Below are 23845 nucleotides of genomic sequence, written 5' to 3' on the forward strand. Positions count from 1 at the left end.
AGTAACTCCTTCTTTCTGTCGGTGAATTTACGGATCCGAAACACGTATGCAAGGCTCCAGATTAGTCATGCACCACAAGCCGCTAAGGACGAACCCAGGTGTTGCAATTCGGACTCATGGGGTATCTGTCGATCCCGAGGCAATGGCTCGTAGCGTTTACAGCGTCGCAATTCGCGAGCTAAAAGCCCTTTATTGGATTGGATTCCCGTATTTGTACGTTGCCCTGTCAACCGAAATGCGACTCGATGCGATAAACGGTTTCCGTTTGTGTTGTCAGCATACGCTCCGAAGTGGTGAAGGATTACTCTCATCGATGTCTGTCATGATTGCTTCGATCAACATTCATTAAATCGCCACCTCGAAGAATGGGCCAAAGAGCAGCTAATCTGGCCTCTAATATGGGTTCTGGAAGAACCCTGTAAATTTGAATGGTACCAACGGGGCGAGATAGACCAAGTGGTTGGAGCGCGAATTTACTGACCGTGGTTCGAACCCGACCTCTGCCTCTCGACTTCCTCTGTTTAGACTTGGGCAACCTGTCAGTATCCCAGCCCTCGTGCGTCCCTCGGATGGCATGGCAGCTAGGCACCGAAAGGGTGCTACAGCTGAACGATGAATGGTACCAACAGAAACCCAACGAGAGATATTTTTCCTTTGACCCAACAATGCTATACTAGCTACACAATCTAGTCTGCATGTCAGAGAACAGTCTACCTCGTGGAGCTCTTTCTGGCCAACTCTATCCTGTTGAGAGCGACTAAACTTTTGACAGTCTGTGACCTGGCGAGGATTCGGCAGGTGGCATGGATAGGACGAGACCCAACAGACCAATGATATGCAACACCGACGTCCTGGGGGGCTACCTTATCGAACCTGACAATTCAGTAACAGTGAACCTGTTGGGTCACCGCCCCCAATACGTGGTTATCCCGTGCTCATCTACCTAGTTGTCGGTGAGCAGGACTGAACCGGCTGGAACTAGCGCACATTGGTCGTCCTGCTAGTAGCTGAATAACTGAAAACAGAGTGAACTGGAACGGATACTGATCGACCGCCGCTTGCCGTAACGGAGCACGATCCTAGACAAGCAGAAGAAGACAAGCAAGCAAGAAATAACTGGTGGTAAACGTGTTGTGCGGGAGAGGAAATATCAGAAAGTTTGAGTGAAATTAGCAGCAGTCGCATGCCTCACTGTACGCTGTGAGTTAAGATGGTGACACCAAACGTAACCCATGTTAGACAGATGGGCTTTCTTTGAATAAATCGTGGGTGTACTTGCTTGATGCCTAAACGCAGATCAGACAACTTCAGTGTTTATATGAGTGCTTAAACAAGCACCTCCCAGGAACGAATTATAGAGTGCCTGCTTTGATATTTAGAAAAAGGTTTATTATGAATAACTTCACACACTAGGGATTCAGTTACTTCATCAGTCGTAGAAAGGTGGGCAGAATTACGAGAATACTGTGGTATACTACAGTCTTCAAGTAACATTGATCTTCCAATGTGCGCGAAAGTCATGAAAATTACAGTAAGGTCCTTGTACGCTAGTCCCCAAAAATTATGTATATCAGGAAGGTCAGATTCCTGAAAGCAACCCAGAATGCTCGGAACCTAATGAAACCCTAAAACTGCACCAAAATCTCAATAGGAAAGCCGGCAAGCATCCCGACCAATCAGGCATTCAGTCAATTCAGAAACAGTTTAGATTGACGAAAGTAAAATTCGGATAGCGTGAGGTCCCTCGCACTCACTCGCTTGTTCGCAATAAGTCTTGTTTCCTTGTCGGTAAGTCCTTTTCCGGCACTAGTCACTGCAGCGGGAACACCAGTCAGATATAACAATGTACTTTACAGTTTCACAGGGACCTGGAATGCAATCGGTTGGTTTATCGTTGAATAACGCTTCTCTTTTAACCCGAAGGCTTCGCCAAACCCAGTACTTAGGTTACCAGGTTTGGCTGAGTCTTATGGCAGATGGAAAACCTATAATCAAGGTCTCTTTCAACCAGTACTTTAGATCAATGTTGCATGTTTTTACAAGGTCTTGTTGGTGCTGAAATCTTACGACAGGATTTGAAATCATTCTCGTCGGCTTTAGGTCCCTCATTTTCTGGTTCATGGGCCTCAATTGATGATTTCTCTTGGGTGTTATCGGTATTTTTCGTTGGCCTGTGCTGCAACAATCTGCTCATAGGAAGGGTGAGATTGCGTGGGCTATAACACTTGAGATCTAAATACTTCTGTTGATGACCCTCTGCACTGATAACAGCACACCACCACGTGTCTGCTCCTCTAATCTCTACATGGTCACCACTTCTACGCCTTTCATTCTATTCACAGTGGGATGCTTGGCTATTTCCACCGCCTTAGTCCTCATTCGCCGTGACTTGAATCAAAACCTCAACGCTTTAAATATATTTGCGCCTCGCATCTAGCGCATATCTGGGTGTTGCTGAATCACTAACGCTTGATATTCACTTGCGTTTCTTGTCGAACTGTTTGTTTTCCTTTTGTGCTAACCGGCATTGGTGTGAAGTTCGCTAGCCGTCTGTCCTACATAGATCTTAGTGTAGTCTTTGCATCCGATTTCGTAGTCATTGTACGTTTTTCTGTTCACTGGGAGTAAATCTTTTACCTGCAACAGTGTTGAGCGCCGAGTGTTACCTTATGAAACACTACCCTTATGATAGGCGAGTTTATGACCCTTCGAACGGCTTCGGACGTCCCGGTTTATATGGGATAACAGTTATCCCATTTGCCATTACGTTTCTCCACAGGTACTAATACTGTTGTTGACTGACGCTCAAATAAGTAAATTGCTTATCTAATATCCATAATAATTGTCCGATCAGTTTATTCTGCGCACAGGGTCCTTACCCGGTCAGACATCGACGAGGCGATGCTAGAGGGAACCGCACTCGGAAGTGCGGATGGATAGTTTGAAATTCCCGAATCATCAATTGGCTATTGGGACATTGCTTTTTAGTTTTCCATCTACTTTACCCGTCGCACGATCCGAGAAGGATTGTGTGCCCGAAGCTGACTCTATCATCTACATAACGCCAAAATATTTTCGGTTGATACGGGAGTTCACCTAAGGTTTTCTATTCGAAATCTTCCACAAAGATATCTCACAACGGAGGTTATTGGAGTTCTCATTACTAGGCCTTCTTGAGCGTAAACCCTGGAGTCAAAAAGGATAATTTGGTCATTTCTAAAGAGTCCTATTTTGACACATTTGTATGTAATAAGTTTATGTCGAAACTCCAGAGAATATCATCTGTTTCCACGTGGAAATGCGCAATTTTTTTGGTAAAATCATATGACTTCTTAGCCGACATTCAACAGTGATTTGGTATGCTTGTCAAAAGAGATAATGCTGGTGCGTTCTCCGTCTTTCTTAAAACTCATCCAACCTGGTAACTTATTCGTTTGACCTGACCAAGCCTTGTGCCAAAAGTGAAACGGTTTTAACCAACTCCAATGGAGTGAATTTTCAGCCAAATCCTAACTTTTCCAATAGATCGAACAGTGCTTTCTACTTTTCGGATAACCGCACAGCTTCAGGAGCCCGTATCATCAATTGGGAACGGTTTATTGCAGAAAACGGTTCGATACCAGTGTTCCTAAGCCTCGATGCCTTCATTGCCACCATCTTAACTAGGCGTCCTGTCCTGTTACACTAGTCACGTGTTTCGCTGTTTGGGCACCTTTTAAAGATGGAGTCACCATCGGGTTTTGTTCGCCGGGTTCGTTATACATGAACGGTACAGTCATCATCGTCGACTTCGATGATAGGAACGACTTAGAATCAACTTGCACTACAGTTTTCAAGGTGGTTGATCAATCCGCCCATTCTGTTTGCTGCTGAGCTGGATCTTATTCTTTTTTCAATGGAGATGGTAGTTGTGTTTCCCCTGGTTGATTTGAAGCACGCCCACATATACTTCGCTCAGCTGCTCGTATGATCATGAAGGTGGGATACAGGTGTACCATGTGTATTGCAGTTGTAACCCCTAGGGCCTCTCAGTATGAATCAGTTACGTGTCTTGACCGTGCCAACCTGCGTGACTGTGTAACCTAAGTGAGTTTTCTCACTTAGTTTGAGGCCGAACGAATAGCTTGTAAAACAATCGGTGTTCACATATGTAAGGGCTCCCGCTGTGTCCACTACTGGGGTTGATCCGTGTTTTCGAATTCGGTACTTTCTGATCTATCTTTCTAATTATTACTACACATACTCCTCATCATCAAAGAGGCTAATACTACCCACTACTCATCTTTTGAGAGTTATGATTAAAACTTTTTTCCGCGTATCTTTGGCGAATGCGGGTGGAAGAAACGAACTACCAAGGCTTGCCGATTTCTCTAAAATAAAACTCAGTAGCATCCGCGACGAGTAAAGAATAAATCCAATGTTTTTGCAATAATGCTTCAGTTGACTGTTTTTGGCTATTCTTACGATGGATAGTGCCAGACGCATCTTTTCGTCGCATGCTCTTCAAATTACAGGGAAGCGCAGATCCGAGTGTTATTAGACCCCCTGTATAAAGTGCAAACAAGAAATAGAGCATCACAAGGTGTGTTCTTCCAACTGTTCGAAGATTCCCAAACCAAACCACAGACTTGAAGTGGCAAACTACACAAGGCCCTACGGGCTGGACGGTGGCTCGTCCGCGGACGATCGTGGAATCTGTCTACTGCTTGTGACAACAATTACCTATTTGATCGTAACTTCGGTCGTTTGCCACAGCACTTTCTTGCAACAGAGGTCGGGAATGTGTGTGCAACTGTTACCACTTTTTGAGTGGATGGGATGCTTTTTCGCTTATTTACTCGAGGTGACTGTGGCAGTTGAGCTCATGCGTCCTCTTCAATCTCGACAGAAGTGAGTTAAGCTTTTATGAAGGTTTTATTAGCAACCGGACTGCATTAACCTGGGTAGAAGACGGTATATTTGGTCTGTTGTGTTTCTTGGGAATCCGGTAAGTTCCTCTGACTCAGGTAGTTGGTTGTACTTCTGTGGTCGTACGGTGTTTAGCGGTAACATTCGATTCACTGTTTGTCGATATTCTCAGTGGTAATGCAGTGGATCATAAAACTTTTCTCATCTATTCACGTTGTCGTCTTCTTTATCGCCCCACAGCCAGAGCAAGCCGGTCTCAAAGCCAACCAGCTACTGCGCACAACAAAAGGGCAACGCACAGGATCCCACTCCAGAGCATGGAAGAAGCCCGGTCAAGATTCAACGGAACAAGCCAACAACGCCAGCGAACCTTCTGCCAGGTGGCAGGGAGGGAGTGAATCCGCAGTATTCAACGAACTCGAGAGTATAGCCCGAAGCTCCGAACCCTGTACACCTGTTCTTAAGGCCCGAATGACACGAGCACTTAATCCAAAACTTGTGAAGGAAGACGTAAGCGTTCTGTATTCGTCACTGACTGATATGTCTGTACATTCGCTTTACGCGTGCCAACCAAAATTACGTTTCGGCAGTCACTGATGTAAAGATTAGGATGCCATGGTTAGTAGTGTTTCTATTCACCTAATCGCTACGACCTGCACTGTCAAAATTTTGAAATGAACTCGGTTCGGTTCCCGTATGTTTGCCTATTTTTTACGCATACAAGATCGCCCGAAAACCATTTGATTACCAGCCAGTCGTGCAATTGCCTCACACGTGTTGACTCAGTTGTTTTCTATTCCAGTTTCTTCCCAGCCGAATCAATTGGGTGGTGCAAAGCTCAGCCGTAGACTACTTGCACTGCATGTTACTTGTTATGGGCTGGTTGATTCAGAAGTACAGTCTTCCCGCTCGTCTTTGTATCAGCATCCACGATGAGGTGCGCTATTTGTGTCGACAGGACGCGGCCGACCGAGTTGCCTTGGCGTTACAGGTAAGTGGTGTTACGTATCTTTTGCTGAGTCATAACCTTGAAGGTGTCGTCTTGCCATGCGGTCAAGCGGCCATCACTTCACGCAGGAGCAACTAGTTGCGGCTGGTGGGGAAGGCATATGGAAGTGTCATGTCTTTCATCTGAGTAAGGGAGGAAATTCGTCCATCTAATGTCTGACTTTATCAGTCCATGTATTCCTCGCAGTAGCTCCCCGAAGTAGCTGTGATAACAAGTTTGTGCATCTGAAGACTTAACTTGCATGACTGGTTGTTGGTTTATTCGCTGAACTGGGCAATTCGATTGCAAACGCTTCACAATCACTGGCTGTATAATCGGTGCGTTGTCGGGGAGCGGAATGGGGTGTAGCAATGCGTCAGTGGTTGTGCACAGCCACAACGACCCAGTGGACAAACCAATGACTAGCTACTCTACCTAGGCTACGAACATTGGAAGTAGCATGTTTCAATATTGCCTGAATGTCAGTTGAAGTCGCTTTTTCGTCCCTGAAGTGGGATTAATCTATGTGGAGAGATTCTGCTTGTATCGACACCACCATAGGACGGAACATTTGGGTTGATACTGGTGCCCCGCTGCCACACGACTAAGAAGTTAGTTGTTAACGGAAAAAGCCCACAGGTTGGCAGTAAGAAAGTGGGCAGGGAAACTGCCTGATGCTGGACTATCACAATCATTCTGAGCTGGGTACATGCCTAAGCGTTCATATAAACTGGCAGCGTGAACGTCACTGACACTGGTTAGCCACCCTATCTCTCAGGGTGCCAAATCTAATGCGGGTTCAATCCTATATGTACCGTCCGGACAGCATCCAAACTATCTGTGGTCCTACATTACTCATAAGGTTGCTAAGACCTTCGATAGCCGACGAACGGTTCCACCCTCCTTGGGGCCCATCAGGTAGGCACCGTCCCAGAGTTTCCGCTAACCTTATGTTCTACTTGAACTCAAATTGCACAGAATCTGAAAAACTACTACTTTGGTTTTCACGGAAAGCACCTGAATCCCAGCTTAAGAGGTTTTTCTTCAACATTCGGTTGTTCTGACACGTTTGGTTTCGCCGTCCGTCGGATTTTTACAGGCCGAGTGAGGCGTGCATGGACTGGGAAAGCGTAAGGGAAAGTGGGCAACTATGGATGCAGACAGGTATCACCACCCATTTAGGTCTCAACGGTAAAACTGGCGATTTAGGGCACTTGTCCTGTCATGGGAACGCATCAGCGGCGTAAAAACGCGTCTCTTTCGAGGTTTGTTTGTTTCCATAAACGTATTTGCAAATGACTGACTGCTTCGCGTAAAGATCCTGTTTTCTTATGACGTAGTGTGAGCCAACGAAATAATGAATGCCACACCTCCGCTGATGCCTCTTAATGAAAATTGACGAGCGTGCCACCACTCATATCATTCTTCATTAAATCGCTATAAAAAGCATAGGCTCTCCTACTGCATATTAGATGGTTCCGCGTGAACAAAGTGTGTTTGCATGTTCCTGTTCGCTTTCAGACGTGTTCGAAGTTATCCCTTCTTTACTCTTCATGAAATCCCGAAATTTAGTGCTGTACTTCGGGGATTACAAGATTTATACTTAAAAAAAGCTCAGGACTTCTGGAATCTGCATGCTACAATCCAAGGGGGATATGCTGTTCCATTCACTCACTGCTAGTGCACGCAAGTTCTAGCTGTAGTGCATGAACTCTCGCTTCACTCTGTCCGTCTGAGGTACCCACTGGATCGCAGGCGAAAAACGGCAAACTGATATGTGCTGCATCACCGGTGCTTATATGCAGTGGCTTTTTTTGATAAGACTCCTCACTGGTGAGGTAAAATGCACCATACTTCGCTGACAGTCCACAACCGGGCTTATCAGATAGGCGTAGTGCTTTACTTATTATTATTATATTTATTTGTCTATAATTTATCCACCATTTCATCCCACTACATAAAGTATTTATCCTTCTCACCTTATATGCTGTCAACAGATTAGCAACCTTTTTACACGGGCTTTCTTCGCATATCAGTTGGGCATGCGAGACCTTCCTGAGGTAAGTACCAACTGTCGTCTTTCTTGTTCTCACATGATCTTCAGTAAATGGCGCACGACCGGTCTGAAATGCGGTATCTCCAAGCACTAAGATATGGAGTGAAATAGCCTAGTGGACTCCTAATTGGATATGGTGAATTTTTGGATGTGGAATGCATTCGGCGCCTTCTATTTGGATAATGACGTCCGGGATGGCTCAGTGGTTAGAGCGCAAATTCACTAACCGGAATGTCCGTGGTTCAAACCTGACCTGTCATTCGACTTCCCTGTCTGGGCTTGGGTAACCTGGCAGCATCCCGGCTCTCGTGCTTTTGGTAGCAATGGCAGTTAGGCACCGAAACGGTATTACAGCCGAATGATTATCTATCTTTTGTCCGAAAAATAGTGGGTGTACAAACTAGGCAGTTCTGCTCGGAGGCCAGCGCTCCTAATAACCGAACATCACATCCATTGAACGGATGTCACGTGCGGGCTACGAACTAAACGAAGGCATGCCTTGGTTGCCTAGAATGTCAGCTAATCTGGATCGAGGTTCAATAGCTTGACGCTCCTCGTCCCCTCACGAATATCCCAGTGCGACCTTATGGAACATTCTATGATCATCCTATAGATATGGTTGTATTGGTTTATTTGTAAGACCCTCTCAGTGCCTAACTGCCATTCCACGAGAAGGAAGCACAAGGGCTGGGATACTGTCAGGTTGCCCAAGCTTAGACAGGGGAAGTCGAGAGGCAGAGGTCGGATTCGAACCGTGCCTTTTGGTATACCATAGTGGGCGTAGCAGGAAGCCATGGACCAAAACAGAGTTGCACCACCTTTCAGCACGCCATAAGCTGTTAGATATTTACATGTCCATGACTTCCTGATGCAGTGTCATTGATTAATCCACCTACTACACCATTTCGTGCGTTGTGTTGTTGAGTAATGGCCGATCGCCTCGGCATTTTCCGCGCAAACCTCACGCAGTCATTCCGCATTGTATATTTCGTGCAACTGAGTGGGAAAATTCTCGTGTACGTTCGGTCCTTTAACTGTTGTTTTCGACATTTTCTCGCTTTATGTAGTGATTGCTCCAGCTGTTTAATAATCGGATGCATGTTTACTGCATGCTACATCCTCCCAATGGTTGTTAGCCCGTCATCTAGGAAGATTTTTATGCCACCTGGCTAAACCGCACAGCAACGTCATTTGCCGTGAGGAATTACTACAAAGCGATGAAAATAGTCGGGGACCCCGTAAATATTGAGCTACTCTACGACTGTTATCTGCAAGTCGAGTCAGATCAAATCCAGAAAGACCCACCAGTGTGACCGTATCAGCTGTATTTGTGATACCGAACACGACGATCAATAGAGGGTCAATGGGACTTGGCGCATCCATTGTGGTATTTGTTGGTCAACCATCCTTCTGATAGCCTTTTTCCGCCGCAGTTCCGGAAACTTGTTTCGTCGGGAGTTGGTTGCAATCCGAAAGACCGTTTCAAGCCGCAAGTTTTCATAAGCACCATGGCATACGATCCTTTTCTTCCGTTTTCAGTCCGTCGCTTTCTTCAGTTCTGTTGAAATCGACACATGTCTGCGAAAAAATCCGGACGATGATTGCATCACCCCGTCCAATCCGGACGGTCTGCAGAAGACTTACGGCATCCCGTCAGGTAATCGAATTCGTAGGTATTTTATATAATTTTCGATTTCAGGTCAGTCACTCACGATACATGAAATTCTCCAGCGAACTGGTGGAAGCCTGGAACATCCATGATATTTTTTTTATATTTTAACTATACAGAATATATTTCCAGATTGCTTTGTTTTGGGACTGAGGGAAAGGATTACACTAACTGAAAGTTTATTTGATATGACATCGAAACTGTCCACAATTAAGGCCATTTAAAGAGCGTTTCGCGCATGAATTCTCGCGTGACCGCATCAACAAAACAGCCATTTACAGTTGCTTATGCTCTTTTGTCCGCTGGCAATAGCCCAACAACTTCATCCTATTTCACTCGGCCCAGATGCAACCGTCCTTTCGGCGTGATCAAAATCACGTTATCAGATGAGATTTTGCTGGAGGAGTTTCGTGCAGTTTGCAAATATCGTACACCTGGTATGTGCTCCACTTCAGCTAGAATAACTACCGCTCACCAAATTGACGTTCTCTGGACGACAAAAGTTTAGAAACCAAATGCTGCCGCGTCTGAGTTTGTGGCAAATCTTACGAAATAGAATTTTCTTGTACCCATATATTCGGAAATGACGGTTCAGAAGTTGTGGATTTCGGTTTTACACATTTGGACTTTCTGTGTAATGAAAGCGTGCACTTTCGGTGCAGTCAACCAAATTTAGAAGCTTCGATCCATTGAAATGCAACTTGGTCCATAGCTTCACCAAGGGATGAATTAAATCCTGCTCTAAAGGAGGGGGTCAACCCTAACCAACGTCTTAAGACAACGGTTCTCCCGATCATTTTATCAGGAAACATGGTCAAAGGAAAATCCAGGACCGTTATCGTCACACTAAACAGGAGACCCGTTCACATTAGCCTTTCAATGATGGGTGATACACTGGACAGACGACGTGTACTCACCTCAGGATGCTCACAGTAGGCAAATATTTGGACGCTTCCCTGTTTACTCTTTTCCCACTGTAAAGTTAATTTTCCATGGTTAAGCGGTTTGAAGCACCAGTAGTAGAGCTGATGTTGCTGTCTAGAATGACTGGCGAAACAAAAGGACCACCAAGATGTTGCAAAGACATATATGAAAGTTCCACGGATTTATCACAGTTAAGGAAGTTTTGCAAATTAAATGATAAGAGAAAACCGCCAGACGTCCGTCATTGTCAAACCGTCCGATGTACTTTTACGATGAATTTACCTAAAAGCAAACTACATGAGCAACGTCAGTAAGGACTTACAGAAGGGCAGCTTCTCACAGTCCACACTTACAGAACAACTCAAACCGAGGCTGTGTAGAGCACCACGAAGTAGACCAGTGGGAAATGATAGATACTATCGTAAGGAAGAATATTACTGCGACTGCAGATCATTAGATACCTTTGTTGCTTCTGGCAAATATTGCGTCCCACGGGACAAGCGTTCAAGTAGACAAAAGTCCGAGACAAAAAGAACATACATATCCTGAAATAAGGAACCTCAGTTTGGCGGACGACAGTATACCTGATAGTTGGTCTTCAGAGTATCCACTTGCTTGTGAAACACAGAAGACCAGAATTCTGTGCACACATACTTAACTACATCAAGTTCCGTGACAAAACGAGAATGATCTTTGGTGTAGCTACAGCAAAAAAGAATGAGCATGCTGACTGAACAAGGCAATACCGTTCGATTAACCTCTGACCCACATCAAATCCAATGGAATCAAGCAGCTGATTACGGAGGCTGTCAGGAGCATGCGACTGCAAAGGTAAGTTGTTTCGGAAGGACAAAACTCACGTTTTCCGTGGAGTTGCATGCGTACCGCACAACCTCAGTTAACAGGGCATCGAAAGCATCGTATGGTGGTGCCTGGGAAGGCATCCGTGTTTTAACCCCACTGAAACGGAAATGTGAAATAGCTTAAGGTACAGGTCCCAACTGCATTGACCTGATGAGCTCCATTTGCTGCTGTAGTGATTCTGATTCAGTGGGGACTTCATTGGAAACATTTTGCAGCCAGCTAATGCTTGCTATACTACGAAGTCACCGATGATCAAATATTTGAAGCCCTTGGATCGGAAGGGCCGTTTTACAACCAGAGTAAGACTGCCTTTATAGTCCCTTGTACACGCGCTTCAGTGAAATTCGTTTCTGACACCATTAAAGGCGCAAGTTCTCGAATGCCGCTCGTGGATTGTTAATGCGTGCATTGATTTCTGTCACTGAATCACACATAGCCATCCCGATAATTAAACCGGTCAGCAAGCCCTAGTTTCTCCCTCTGAAATTCCAGAGAGGGGCTACAAAGCCTGAGGCAACAGTGCTCAGAGATGGTGCAAAACGCAAATCCAGACAAGATTACCTCTGCAAATCCATCTTGATCGGCTGTGCAGGCTGACGATCGTCACATAGGACGTCGTCCACCCAGTCCAAGTCTACTAGTCTTTCTGTAGGCGTAATTTCGATATTCACAGCCTCGATCTCTTGAATTGTGCATTTCATGATGATACCGACGGCAATATCGAACGGGAAGTCGGGAAGGCCTTGACGAATAAAATCTTGTCCACCAGCTGCAGAAAACTTCTAAAGGGATGACTGTAAGCTCGTACACGACAAAATGTGTGGGAAGAGAAAGCATGATGTATATTTACAAAATTCAGAATCATTATTCTAAACAAGTGTGTGTGGAATAGCTTTTATTCAAGGGGTCAAGAACTTCCTTGAAGTAGAGAGAAATCGCAATTGTTGGCTGACGGTATATATGGCCCTGCTTCAGATCTGCGTACTGCAGATTGTCAAGGCTCTCAATAGCAACAAGTTGAACACCATACTTCTGAAGACAGTCCAGTGTTCGTCCCATTATTTCATCAACGACGAAGTTGAACAACAATGGAGAGAGTGGACATCCTTGTCTGACACCAATTTTTGTAGGGAAGCCTTTGGAGAGTTCACCATCACTCTCGTCCGCCCAGAAGTATGTGAATATAAAGATAGGATTGTTTACAAACTTCTGGTGAACATCCTTTAAGTGTAGTTAACAGCACTGATCGATCAACAGAATCAAACGCACCCTTGAAGTTAAGGAATACCAGGATTGTGGGTCGTCTGCTCATGTGGCGTTGCTCTAACACATGACGGAGTATGAATATGTGGTCAACACAGCCTCTACCCGGTCGAAATCCCACTTGATTCTCACAAACCAAGGCTTCGCGTGCCACCTTAAGACGACGAGGAATCAGTGACGCCAGATGCGTTGCCACAGCAGGCGTCAAACTAACATCTCTGTGGTTAGTGGATTCACTGTGAGTACCCTTTTTGAAAATGGGCACTACTATCGATTCACCTCAGTTGTGTGGGGCGGTCTCCTCCCAGATAGACCCAAATAGGCTAGACAGGCAGTGGTTGTGGAGACTGAAGGCGGCTCCATATTTACGGCCCACCTTTCTGTTGATGGCCAGGATCCTGGATTAGGGGTAGCAGATGACCAGGGGAATTGTTGTTCGAAGTACTAGGCTCATTGGTCCAGATGTTCTGCTTTGCTGCATATCAGGGAGCCATTTCGGTCTCTGATTATTTCGCTGACAAGAGGTTTCCGACGACCAGTCGAACGGATCAAATGGAACAGCTTGCGGACGTTTCCAGCATTCTTTACGTCTTCTATTTCTTCGGCCTTACGGGTCCACCAAGCTTCTCAGTTTGCGCGAACACTCAGTTTCACCTGGCGTCGGATGATGCACCGGGTGGAGTTGTGAGGACAGCCAGGGTAAATCTGTCGCCGGGTTCCCAGCAAAGACACAGTGCTACGAGAGAAATAATGCTTAGATGGGGTTGGCTGGGTTGTACCGCAAGCAGACATTCTGGCTTTGAGTAGCGCATTGGATATTTTTCCCAGTGGCCGTTTAAATCCGACACCATACCGTCCGGCAGGCAATCGAGGAGCTGGTTCTGATGGTTTCTTTTGACTTCTGGTTTCACTAGCTTCTCAATGGCTAAGCGAGGTGTGCGCGTTTTGTGTACACCTGAAGAACGCACTGAAAAGCAGCAGCGTACAAGTGCATGTTTGGGGTCCACGCTCGTGTTCCAGAAGGAGCGGCAGGTGGTGATCAACCCTCGCCACCGATAACTGACGGCGATGTGGTCTATTTGGATTTGGCGCTTGTTAGTTGGTGGGCACCACGTTGTCAAACGATTTCCGCTGTTCCGGAAATTCGTATTACGATGGAACGGCCTGTGATTAGCACACATCTGAAGTAAGCGGTTTCCGTTGTCCGTGTGTCTCGCATCCAAACCAAGACGATCACCCAATCGGGCCTCAGCAGCTCTTAGTCTACCTACCTGGGCGTTCATATCACCAGAAACCACAACGATAGCTGAGCTTTTAGCCTGCTGTAGAAGGGCACCTAGAGCGTCATAGAAACTGTCCTTGGCAGATTCAAAGCTAGTCAGTTGGGGCGTAAGTAGACAATAAACAAAGTGCGATGAACCTCACTTCCTCTAGATTCTCTCACAGATGTTGCATCATCATCATTGACAGCATGACATCAGTGTTGAACACCGATGCTTCACTGCCGTAGATGTTGCCAAACGAACTGCACAGAGGTGACTGTCAACGGGTATCCAGTCAAACAGAGACGCTTCCGCTCGTTCGTTCAATACAATAGCCACTCCAGCATATCCAGCTGCAGCGACCTCTGCATCACCAAAGGTGCGCAGCTGGAACCTGAAAGAGAGCGAGGGGTCAGTCATTTCGATCACAGTACTTGCGTCCTGTGTCCTTATTCCTGACAGACAACATACACCAATGTAGAGGGAATCCGGCGTACGAGCAAGAGCCATCTGTTGCCTGCTTGCTTCAGTGTGCGAGCACTGAAGGTAGCTAAATAGACAGGCCTTCGGGGTTTGAAATCTGACTTCGAGGTGTTTAGGGTTGCGGCTGAATTCGGACGTACAAAAGCTGCCGAGTGTAGTGCAGGACGAGCAAAACAGTCAGTCCTAGAGCTGGGACCTGCGGAGAAAGTATTCAGATTTGGGCAAGGGAGGGTGGAAGACGGAAAATGTGAAAGGGTGAGAAGGGAGGCGTCAGCATGTTTTCGCTTACCAGCCTTGCTGTATGCAGTAAGTAAGGCGACCCGGCTGATGGCACCACGCGGCGGCCGATGTGGCAGGAGGGTATTGTTATCTGTAAATGTCATGGTTGTGCTAGAGTTGGGATACTGCCAGGGTGACCACACCTAGATAGGAGGACGATTAGGGTCCTTAAGCAAAGCCTTTGGCTCAAAAGCCTTACCGCAAGGCAACAGTGTTGGGCTGGAAATGCAAGTACATTACCATTCTTACGGAACATGTCACCACATGTTCCAGTCCCCAACGTGGAGGACCAGGAGACTGTGTTCGTCAGACGTCTAACCATGGACCAATCTGGTATGAGAGACTCTGAGTGTCGCACGGACACTCTCCTCCCGGTATAGCTCAGTGGGTTGCCGAGATACACAAACCACCACACTACGATGAGGTTCAGTCTCTTCGTGACGACTCAGAAGGAACGACGATCTGCAATTGAGGCTCTCCACCGATAACTGATAACCACATGATCCAAATGATTACAGGAAGCAGTCGCGACAAGTCTCGATGAAACCCGCCCTTCTCCGTGTCAGAGCTGCAGTCTGTTGGGGCATAAGCTGATACGACAAATAAGCATCTTTTACCGCATCGATCTGCATTAATCTCGCTCGAGGAAGACAACCGCACACCGCAAAGACGACTGTCTACCGGGATACACTCCAGTAAAGTGCCTTAGCTCTTGGAGATGAGTGCAACCCCCACATTGTAGATACCACTGACCATCGCATCAGAATCACCAGCCACCAGAAGAGCGAAATGTAAAACATTTGGTTCAGCTGTAGCACCCTTTCGGTGTCTAACTGCCATGCCACCAGAAGGAAGCACGAGGGCGGGGATACTGTCAGATTGCCCAAGCCTACATAGGAGAAGTCGAGTTCGGACCAGGAACCTTCCGGTCAGTAAATTCGCGATCTAACCACTGGACCATCTCGCCCCCTGTGGAACATCTGGGATCATCCTAAGCGGCTAGGGGAGCTCGACCGAAGGTGGGTTACGTATGCGTACTTCGGAGACACAGAGAGGAGACAGAAGGAGGAAGTAAGATTTCAGCAAAATATACCTGTTGCCCAAACTGACGTAGGCTGCGGACATTGAAGGCTGCAACATGGATGAGACCTTTTTGAGGTTGGTAGGTGAGTATCTTGGTTTATTTTCCTCGGTGGTTTTGACACGGAATAATGGCTAGGGGGTTGATAGGTGGGTTGGTTGCACTCCCACACCTAATGCGGCTGCATACAGCAGGTACCTCTTAAGCAGCACTCGTCATCATTATAATCATCAGCAGCATGACACCAGTGTTCAACACCGATGATTCGCTGCCGTGAGTAGCACTGGAATCCGGTTTATAAAGTGTTTCGACCGTATTGAATGATGCGCCGGCGGCCACGGCCACCCGTTGGGCGGTCGGAGTGTGTGGTTTTCACTGCAAACCTTTCCCAACCCGTCTTTTCTCGGGTGTGAAGGCAGCATCGCTGCTTCCATATGGATAGGGTGGTCGCCTGGACAAAACGCCGTACTGCCTTCACACTCCTGTCGCAGAGGACAGTACGACTTTACCTCCAGGTCGCCTCGTAATACGATTACTCGCAGTACGAGGACTCGATGTTCTTTGTCAGGCTGCATCACGTTGGCCTTCCTGGCATGGTCGAGCCCTTAGAAACTGAGTTCGTCAGTAGAGCCCACAGGATCACACACCACGGTCAACCACAACGTGACAGCTTTAGGTTGGGATTGGGACTACACAGATGCTACTGTCCAAAATAAATTGAGTACGGTCTCTTTGTGAGCTCTTTAGCAAAACGTAAGCTCGATGTGATGAAGCTTGTGAACCTAATAAGTTTGCATGGGTAGTCACAACCTTTTCTCATCGCTTGAGGGGCTAACGATGCTAACAGCTCGATTATGACGGTGAAGCACATAGCTAACGCTATCAAAAGATTAATAACCCGAATCGGAAACTAGGGACAAATGTGGATCTATTGATCCAAACCAGAAAGGCCTGTGATCATTGTAAAGGGCTTTTTCGCACCCCACGAGTGCCGTTCTTCACAGAGGACCCTGACGATCAAAATGACACTAATTAATTGATCGGAGGTGGGAGGCGTGCCTGACGAAGGATGAAAACTACACTGCGGTTATATACCACCACGTAGACCTCCCATCACCTTCGATCTCATCAGCGCATGTCGTCTTGTGTGAGTACAGATCAGTGGGCAGACAAACGAGTGTGCTTAACGAAGGACAAGGCTTTGAAATGTGGGGACGATGGGTGGACATACACTTAATGAACCCGCCCCCAAAAAATCGCCAAGCAGTCTTCAGTTTCCTGAGTGACGAGGTAGACCGAAGACCACTACCATGAAAGTTACTAACAAATTGATATGAAATGCTAGGGCGGCGTCCGAACACATGATTTGCCTTGGGTTCATCAGGCCACCAGACAGCCTTTGGGCATTAATGCTGCGTATAGTCCGGAAAAGATCCCAGACCAGTGGCGCCCATGCAGTGAATAGTGCGCACTGAATAGGATCACGATGGCCAGCCAGGACATCAGTGGAATTCTGAGGTGCACCTGTTTTAAGCAAGATTGGTCTGATTTGAACTTATCAATAGCTCCCGGCCGCTGAGGTGGATATTTCCAAGTCGGCGATCACCACACCATTTGGCCATTTCAAATTCCTACACGTGTTCGTCTGCCTGAGCAACGCCGCTCATATATTTCAATGGTTTACACATGTTCATTGTGGCTCAGGTTTCGTCAACCCCCATACACATGATATTCTGGTCATCGGTGTCTCGGAGGATGAAATCTCTAAAACCCGCATCAGTTATTTGCCCGTCCTAACCCACACGGCGTTACTGCCAATACTGACAAGTGTGAACTAAGCAGGAGTTCCTGGGGCACTGAATGTCGACATCAGAAGTAGAAGCGGACAACTGCTGATTAACCGGCACTCAGTTCACCTAAACAACTGCGTAGATTCTTTGGTTTAATCAACTATTACGGCCGCTCTACCTTGGGTGTGCCTCCATTATACAGCCGCCAACCGACCTTTTGCGACACAAGAGTAAAACTTATTTACTTACCAAGGATGCGTGTCAGGACTAGGTAGGTAATCTCCAATATAATCTCGCCCGGCCATATCGACCCTAAGATATCGCTGTCACTTATGAACAACGCATCCGATACTGCTGTGGGTACGGCGCAAATACGGTACAGTAGCTGTGAACGGAGGCCGTTGGCATTTTCAACCCGCTGAGACCCGCTACAAAGCTTCTGGCAAAGGTGTTCACTATCTCATTTGTTATCTGGCATTTTAGTTAGAAGCCATACACTTTACAGATCATGAGCAAATCTTTTATGCTGTTCGCTCCGCGTCTGATCGGTATTCGCTGAGAAGCCTATACTAAAATGCGCAGATCAAAACAGACACATGCCATGACTCAGGTGTATCGAACGGTGTTGGGGGGACTCTTGTTGAATCTACGCAGTGGGATGCTAAGCATCGATTGATCTGGAATCTACAGTCGGTGCTGACTCGGAGGTAGCGGAAATATACCGCAATGCTCCTGTGAGATTCTCGGTCGTTCCTCTAACAGCCCATGAAGAATCGATAGCTTGAGATATATAACAGGGCTAACCTCACCCCCGTGTTTCTGACTGCTTCCCACCGCGTGATCTTCGAGGCACTACACAGTCTGCCCGCGTTAAGCACGGATCGTGGCTACACCTCGAACCTGCTCTTTGACAACTTGCTGAGAACCGCCCAGCAAAACGTTTTCGGCAGCTCAAAGCGACCAAAGATGACCAATTCCTCATACAAACCCTTGAGCAACTCTCCTCCAACTACCACTTCACTCATCTGCTGGTAGGTGACTTTAACGCTCCAAAGGCCTCCTGGATGGAGCTCCGGCGCGTCGAATCGAGCGGACGTTTTGCAGCGGCGCTTATTGAAGTCTTTCAACGGAGCGCTTGAACTCAACATCTCGTTGCACCCACCAGATACCGCGCAGGCCAACTACAATCCTTCCTGGATTTGGTCATCACCAACGGGAGACACTTCGTTGATCAGGTAACAATTAACGCTCCACTGGGACAGCGACCACTGTGTGCTGACCTTTGATTTCATCTGCTATTGGGCCAGAAATCCCGAACCTCAAACGTGGTTTCGAGACTTCTGCCGTGCAGACCTCTCAGGAATGCGCATCTTTCTTGAACAAGTCACACTGGGACAAGCTCCAGTGGAAGAACTATATAGGATCATTATCCAGAAAGTTCACGAGGCTGACGCGGTGTTCGTCCCAAACTCAGTAAACACGTCACCGCGGTACCACCAGTGGCAAGAGGTGGCAAATAGGGGTGGCATGTTACGCTTGCCACCGATGGCTCCACCGGTGGCTAAAAGCGGCAAAAGTGGCAACCCAAAAATTTCATATGTTTAGTCGGTGGTGAATTCAAACAAATCGGTTTCAAAAATTACTCCGTAAATAGAGCTCCAGTATCCAGAGTACCCTGTTACATTTGTTTTCAGAAGGCTTTTATGCAACAAATGCTATGTTTGGCTTGTATTCACCAACAAAATCAGTGGCAAAGCTAGCCACCTTTGGTCACCGTTAGCCACCGGTGGCACTGTGTTTACGGGGGAAAAGACCAGCACGCGCTCGGATGAACCGCAGGCTGCCAAAAAGAATTCGGCGACTTCTGGAAAAAAGGACCCAACTCTTGGTCGTTGGCTCCTTCGCTGAGCTGGGCTATTTGGTTGCAAACGTCTCATTACCAATCGAGGTGCGTAACGGTGGGTTAGTGGTTGTGCCAGGACCAACCCCATATTCATACTCCATCAGGTGTCTCACGGATTCACGGGTTGATACACAGAATCGAGGGTTCGCCCAAACTTACGGGTAGGGTTTGTTCATGTCGTCCTGCAACGCCATATGTGCGCCCGATCGATATCTTGCTGTTCCATGACTTCAAATGTAAGTTCAATGCTTTCGATCGCTCAGTGTTCCTGACTACACTTGCACAACAGTGATGTCGACATCCCATATACGTTGCAGAAAGCTCATAAGTTTGTGAGCGTGTAAGAATGCATGATGAGGTTGCTAAGATCTTCGGAAGTCGATTCCTGGCTTGTGCATAACTAGCCAATCAGAATGCTGGCTTGTGCATGAATCGGCATGCGAATCATGCACATGCCAAACTAAAGCAAATGATTGGCTGGTCTTAGTCGCGTAATCCATACCAAAACACAACCACTGCATACGAGGCTGAGCTGCTCAACAGAAATTTGCACCGACGACTGCTCGTGGCTTGGTGGCTGAGCGGGGTAAGTTTGAGAGCGGCGCTGATGGTTCGCAGTTCAAGTCCGGGCGACGTCGCTTGACATCATTTCGACTTCCAGGGTTTACATGTTAATTCATAGGATGCTACTCTTTTCGCTGAGCCATATATAGCACTAAAATATGGTTCACCAAGATGAAGGCAACCTAACGTTCCCAGTGCGAGGTCTTGACTATGGTTCCATATCCATTACTACAGTTAATTTTGAATCGATATTTCTGAAAACAGAAATGTCGAGATCCTCCCAAGCTCTAATTGGAAGAAATGATGCGGGTAGTCAGGAAAAGGTTTTGTGAAGAAAGACAGTCGGGATTTTATGTTATAAATGTCCTGTGGCACGTATTTCACGCGGAGGAACAGAGGTATCCTGAGATAAATTATTAAAATTGTTCCATGTCATTTTCTTGATTCCACTGACAGTCCGTCTTTCCTTGGTGTAAGATTCGGACGGTTATGGATCTCAGAGGACGATTGTGACTATGGGATTATACCAGTTCGCAGCCAGTAGTCAATAGGAGCAGACGGACGTGGGGCAGTAGATGATATATTGAGGACTGACAGGAACTGGTTCTACAGACAAACGGATTAGTAAGCATCATGAATTAATCACACGTACACTCAACAATGACGCAATCGGCAGGAGCGGGAAATAGCCACCGTCGCAGCACGGATTTCTATAGGGGCAACAACAAGTAAGCACCAAACGATGTACAAACATACATATAGGGGCAGTCTGAGAGTGCTAGTTGCCCGTAACGGCGCAGGAGTCAGTACCTTGGGGTGTGAGGGACTGTCTTTCGGTCGGCGTTGGCGCGACAGTTCAGTTCTGGTAGGCGTGGTACATGGGTAATACAAATAATCAGCCGCTCCGGACGTCAGGTCGATGCAGTTGGTAGCGCGTTCGCTTACCGTCCGGAGGGTCCGGGTTCGACACCCGGGCGGCGCGCTTTTCCATCGGAGTGAGCGCTCGAAAGTGGTGCAATGGAAACGAACTTGCCGGCGATGACAGACGGGCAACAAAATTTTGACATCGATTACTGAGGGATAAGCAGGCCTTAAGTACGAACGAAACGGGGGGAAATCGCGCAGCAAGAAAACCAAACGGTGTCATAATAAACAGATGTAACTCATGTTACTCATGAGTAGTCAGAAAACAAGGAAAGTTACCCTTGTTCACCGTTGATTCGCAGGGGGATTCAACACTTGGTATGTGCGCTTCAACCATTTATCTCGTTTTTTCTTGGCTTGTGCACGAATGCAATTTGAACACGCGCGCTTCCTGGTTTGTGCATAGCTAACTATTCAGAATGCTGGCTTGTGCATGAATCGGATGCCAAAATCTTCCCGACAAAAACTGACGTCGTTAAGATTTCTCACTCCAGTTTTGTTGAGCTTCGTTGTTCGGAGGTGAGCCGTTCTATGGTGCTGTCTAGAAAGCCGTCTGATGGCCGGTGGCTGTAGAGCGAGCAGTGCGATGCTTTGGTTGCTCAGAATGTGACCAATCGGGGTCGGACATTTTAACTCGGAGCACCTCGCACCATTATAGAGATTCCGAACTGGCCTATTTTATTTAGTTGCAGCAATTTTTCTCTTTTTCCACGGCTTGTCCCATCCTCCTGTGTGCCATGATATAACATAATGGGAGCAACCAGGGTCTATCGCGCACACATACACACTGAGCTGCGTCACCTGCAACGTGACACGTGTATATCTGCCATCAATTGCACGGACTATTCTTGCCCATCCAATTAGTTTTGTGCTCCGTTTCGTGAGTAGTTGTCGCCTTGTGGCGAGTAGTCCACATTTTCCGGCTTCCTTAGTTCACCGAACGGCACGCCAGCGGCTGTATTCTTGAAATTCGGCTCTCGGCACGCATTGGAAGTCAGGAGGACCACCAGAACCGGCGTGAGTTTTCTCAGCCCTTCATACCCAATTTCTGTTATAAGCACTCAATCGTTTTCAGATCAATATTTTCGTTGGCGTTCAACCCTTAGGCTGAACGGGTTGACCATTGAGGTCAGAATTACAATAGCCACGGATACGCCATGCTTCCCAAAGAAATGTCGCTCCCGTGCCACTTCATATCTGCGCCATCACCTTTCGTAAGCTACTGGTCATTGTTTAATTCCTTCAGCTGATAATCCACTTCCATCACGTAAGGATGTCACCAGATTCTTTCTAACTGCGAAAAATACCCAAACCTATATGACGGTCACTGACTTACGATCCCGTATGTAAGGGTTCAACAAAATGGGCCAAAATGCTGGCCTTTTAGTCGATGCTCTCCTCTCCCCTCTTAAGAACAACGCTTACACCGTGTTGTAGTTGGCTGACTTACAAAATGATGCGAAACCGCACCAATGCTGAACCACGAGACGAGAATATCAATAACGAAAGCCAGTAGTGCCCGTGCTGTGGAGTCTCGAGTATTCCATAACAAGAACATGTCCAAGCAGCTGGCGATCATCAGCTTAGCAAAGTATACCGTTTTTCGTAAGCTAAAGTCAGCCCCAAAGCACTCGGCAAGTCAAAGAAGTGGTTTCGCAACGAGTGTTTTTTGCTCTCTTACGCCCTTTGTTGTGATACGGAACACCTCAGTGATCTTTTGCGACGGTACATAACGGCCTATTGAGTGGTTGTCTATGCCGCGAGTGGCCTTCGTTCATTATTTCCAATGTTTCGGCGTGAGCCACGTATTCCTATAGAAATATTAAGGTTTGCAACCCCCACGAAATTCAACAATAGTTGTGAGTTCGTGTGTGAATGATTTTAGTGCCCCCTGGGGACCTATCAAAACCTCATGGCTCGCCAAGTCTCAGCTCATAAGTATAAGGAGCAGATCTGGTGACAGATGCGTTGGCGTCCCTACTCTCACCCTGGTGATTTGCAGTTGCGTCGATTCAGACCACATCTTGGTGCGACGACCAAATTTCACGTGTACTGTTAATGGTCATCCGTTATCGTCCGCGTTCATTCACCCACCGTTTTCACGAACAAAAATATCAATCATACCAGCAAGATTGTCACGTTTATCGCAGCCAGATAAACCCTGTTATTGTGGACATATCGTCAACCAACCTCCGGGTTGAGCGCGCACAGGATGTGGTCGTCAACGCTGTAGAGATCCACGTTGAGAAAAATGATGTCAGTACCCATCTGGAAGGGATGCTGTGTAACGCATTTTTATGCATGCACTACCAACCTCAAGAGCACGCTAATCACGATCCTCCTATACGGATCATGAAAGTGGTATTCTGAAAAGTTCTTTGGTCTAACCAAAATGATGGTTTTTAAGCCCATTTCAGATCGACAGACCAACGTGAGCTTACACGTTTTTGTTTGAAGTCCATAATTTTATTCCGCTGTCAGTTCTTTGGCCCTCTGGCTCAATAAAGGTTGTCCTATGTTATTTCTGACAGATCTTGGAAATAACAAAACAGTACCTACTAGCCCAATATCAGTGAACCGATGAGTTGAACAAATGAACATAAGTATGGGTATTCTTGCTGCAAAACATGTGCGAGCCGTTTTATGGCCCTGAAGTTGCAGCGAACCGCTTAGAATAGAGGCAAGAGCATTCGTGGTGACAAATTATGCGTCGTCTAGGAATAATCTAAGCCACCTACCCGCTGTGAACCTTACCCCGAAAAATAGAGTTGGGGCTCAAACGTTTTTGCGGGATATCGCAAGAGAGGGCCCCGATGAGCCCAGGGATACAAGGTTCGCAGGTGACAGTTGAGGTCACTCTTTCGACCGAGTCGTTCGAACAGGTATC

General features: G+C 46.9%; 1 protein-coding gene across 1 annotated transcript in view; it reads left to right on the top strand.

The window, feature by feature from the left end:
- Positions 1 to 18706, top strand: part of T265_02616 (hypothetical protein) — a gene marked incomplete at both ends in the record, with an annotated part of 52206 nt that extends 33500 nt beyond the window's left edge. The window contains 10 exons of the mRNA XM_009166914.1: positions 5081 to 5418; positions 5711 to 5899; positions 7894 to 7956; positions 9492 to 9609; positions 10334 to 10553; positions 11262 to 11376; positions 12385 to 12582; positions 13662 to 13858; positions 14534 to 14789; positions 18518 to 18706. Of these exons, the coding sequence (XP_009165178.1) occupies positions 5081 to 5418; positions 5711 to 5899; positions 7894 to 7956; positions 9492 to 9609; positions 10334 to 10553; positions 11262 to 11376; positions 12385 to 12582; positions 13662 to 13858; positions 14534 to 14789; positions 18518 to 18706 (1883 nt within the window). The remainder of the gene's footprint in view (positions 1 to 5080; positions 5419 to 5710; positions 5900 to 7893; positions 7957 to 9491; positions 9610 to 10333; positions 10554 to 11261; positions 11377 to 12384; positions 12583 to 13661; positions 13859 to 14533; positions 14790 to 18517) is intronic.
- Between the last annotated feature and the right edge of the window lie 5139 nt (positions 18707 to 23845).

Source organism: Opisthorchis viverrini (assembly GCF_000715545.1).
Source record: "Opisthorchis viverrini unplaced genomic scaffold opera_v5_33, whole genome shotgun sequence".
In the NCBI taxonomy this organism is placed as follows: domain Eukaryota; kingdom Metazoa; phylum Platyhelminthes; class Trematoda; order Opisthorchiida; family Opisthorchiidae; genus Opisthorchis; species Opisthorchis viverrini.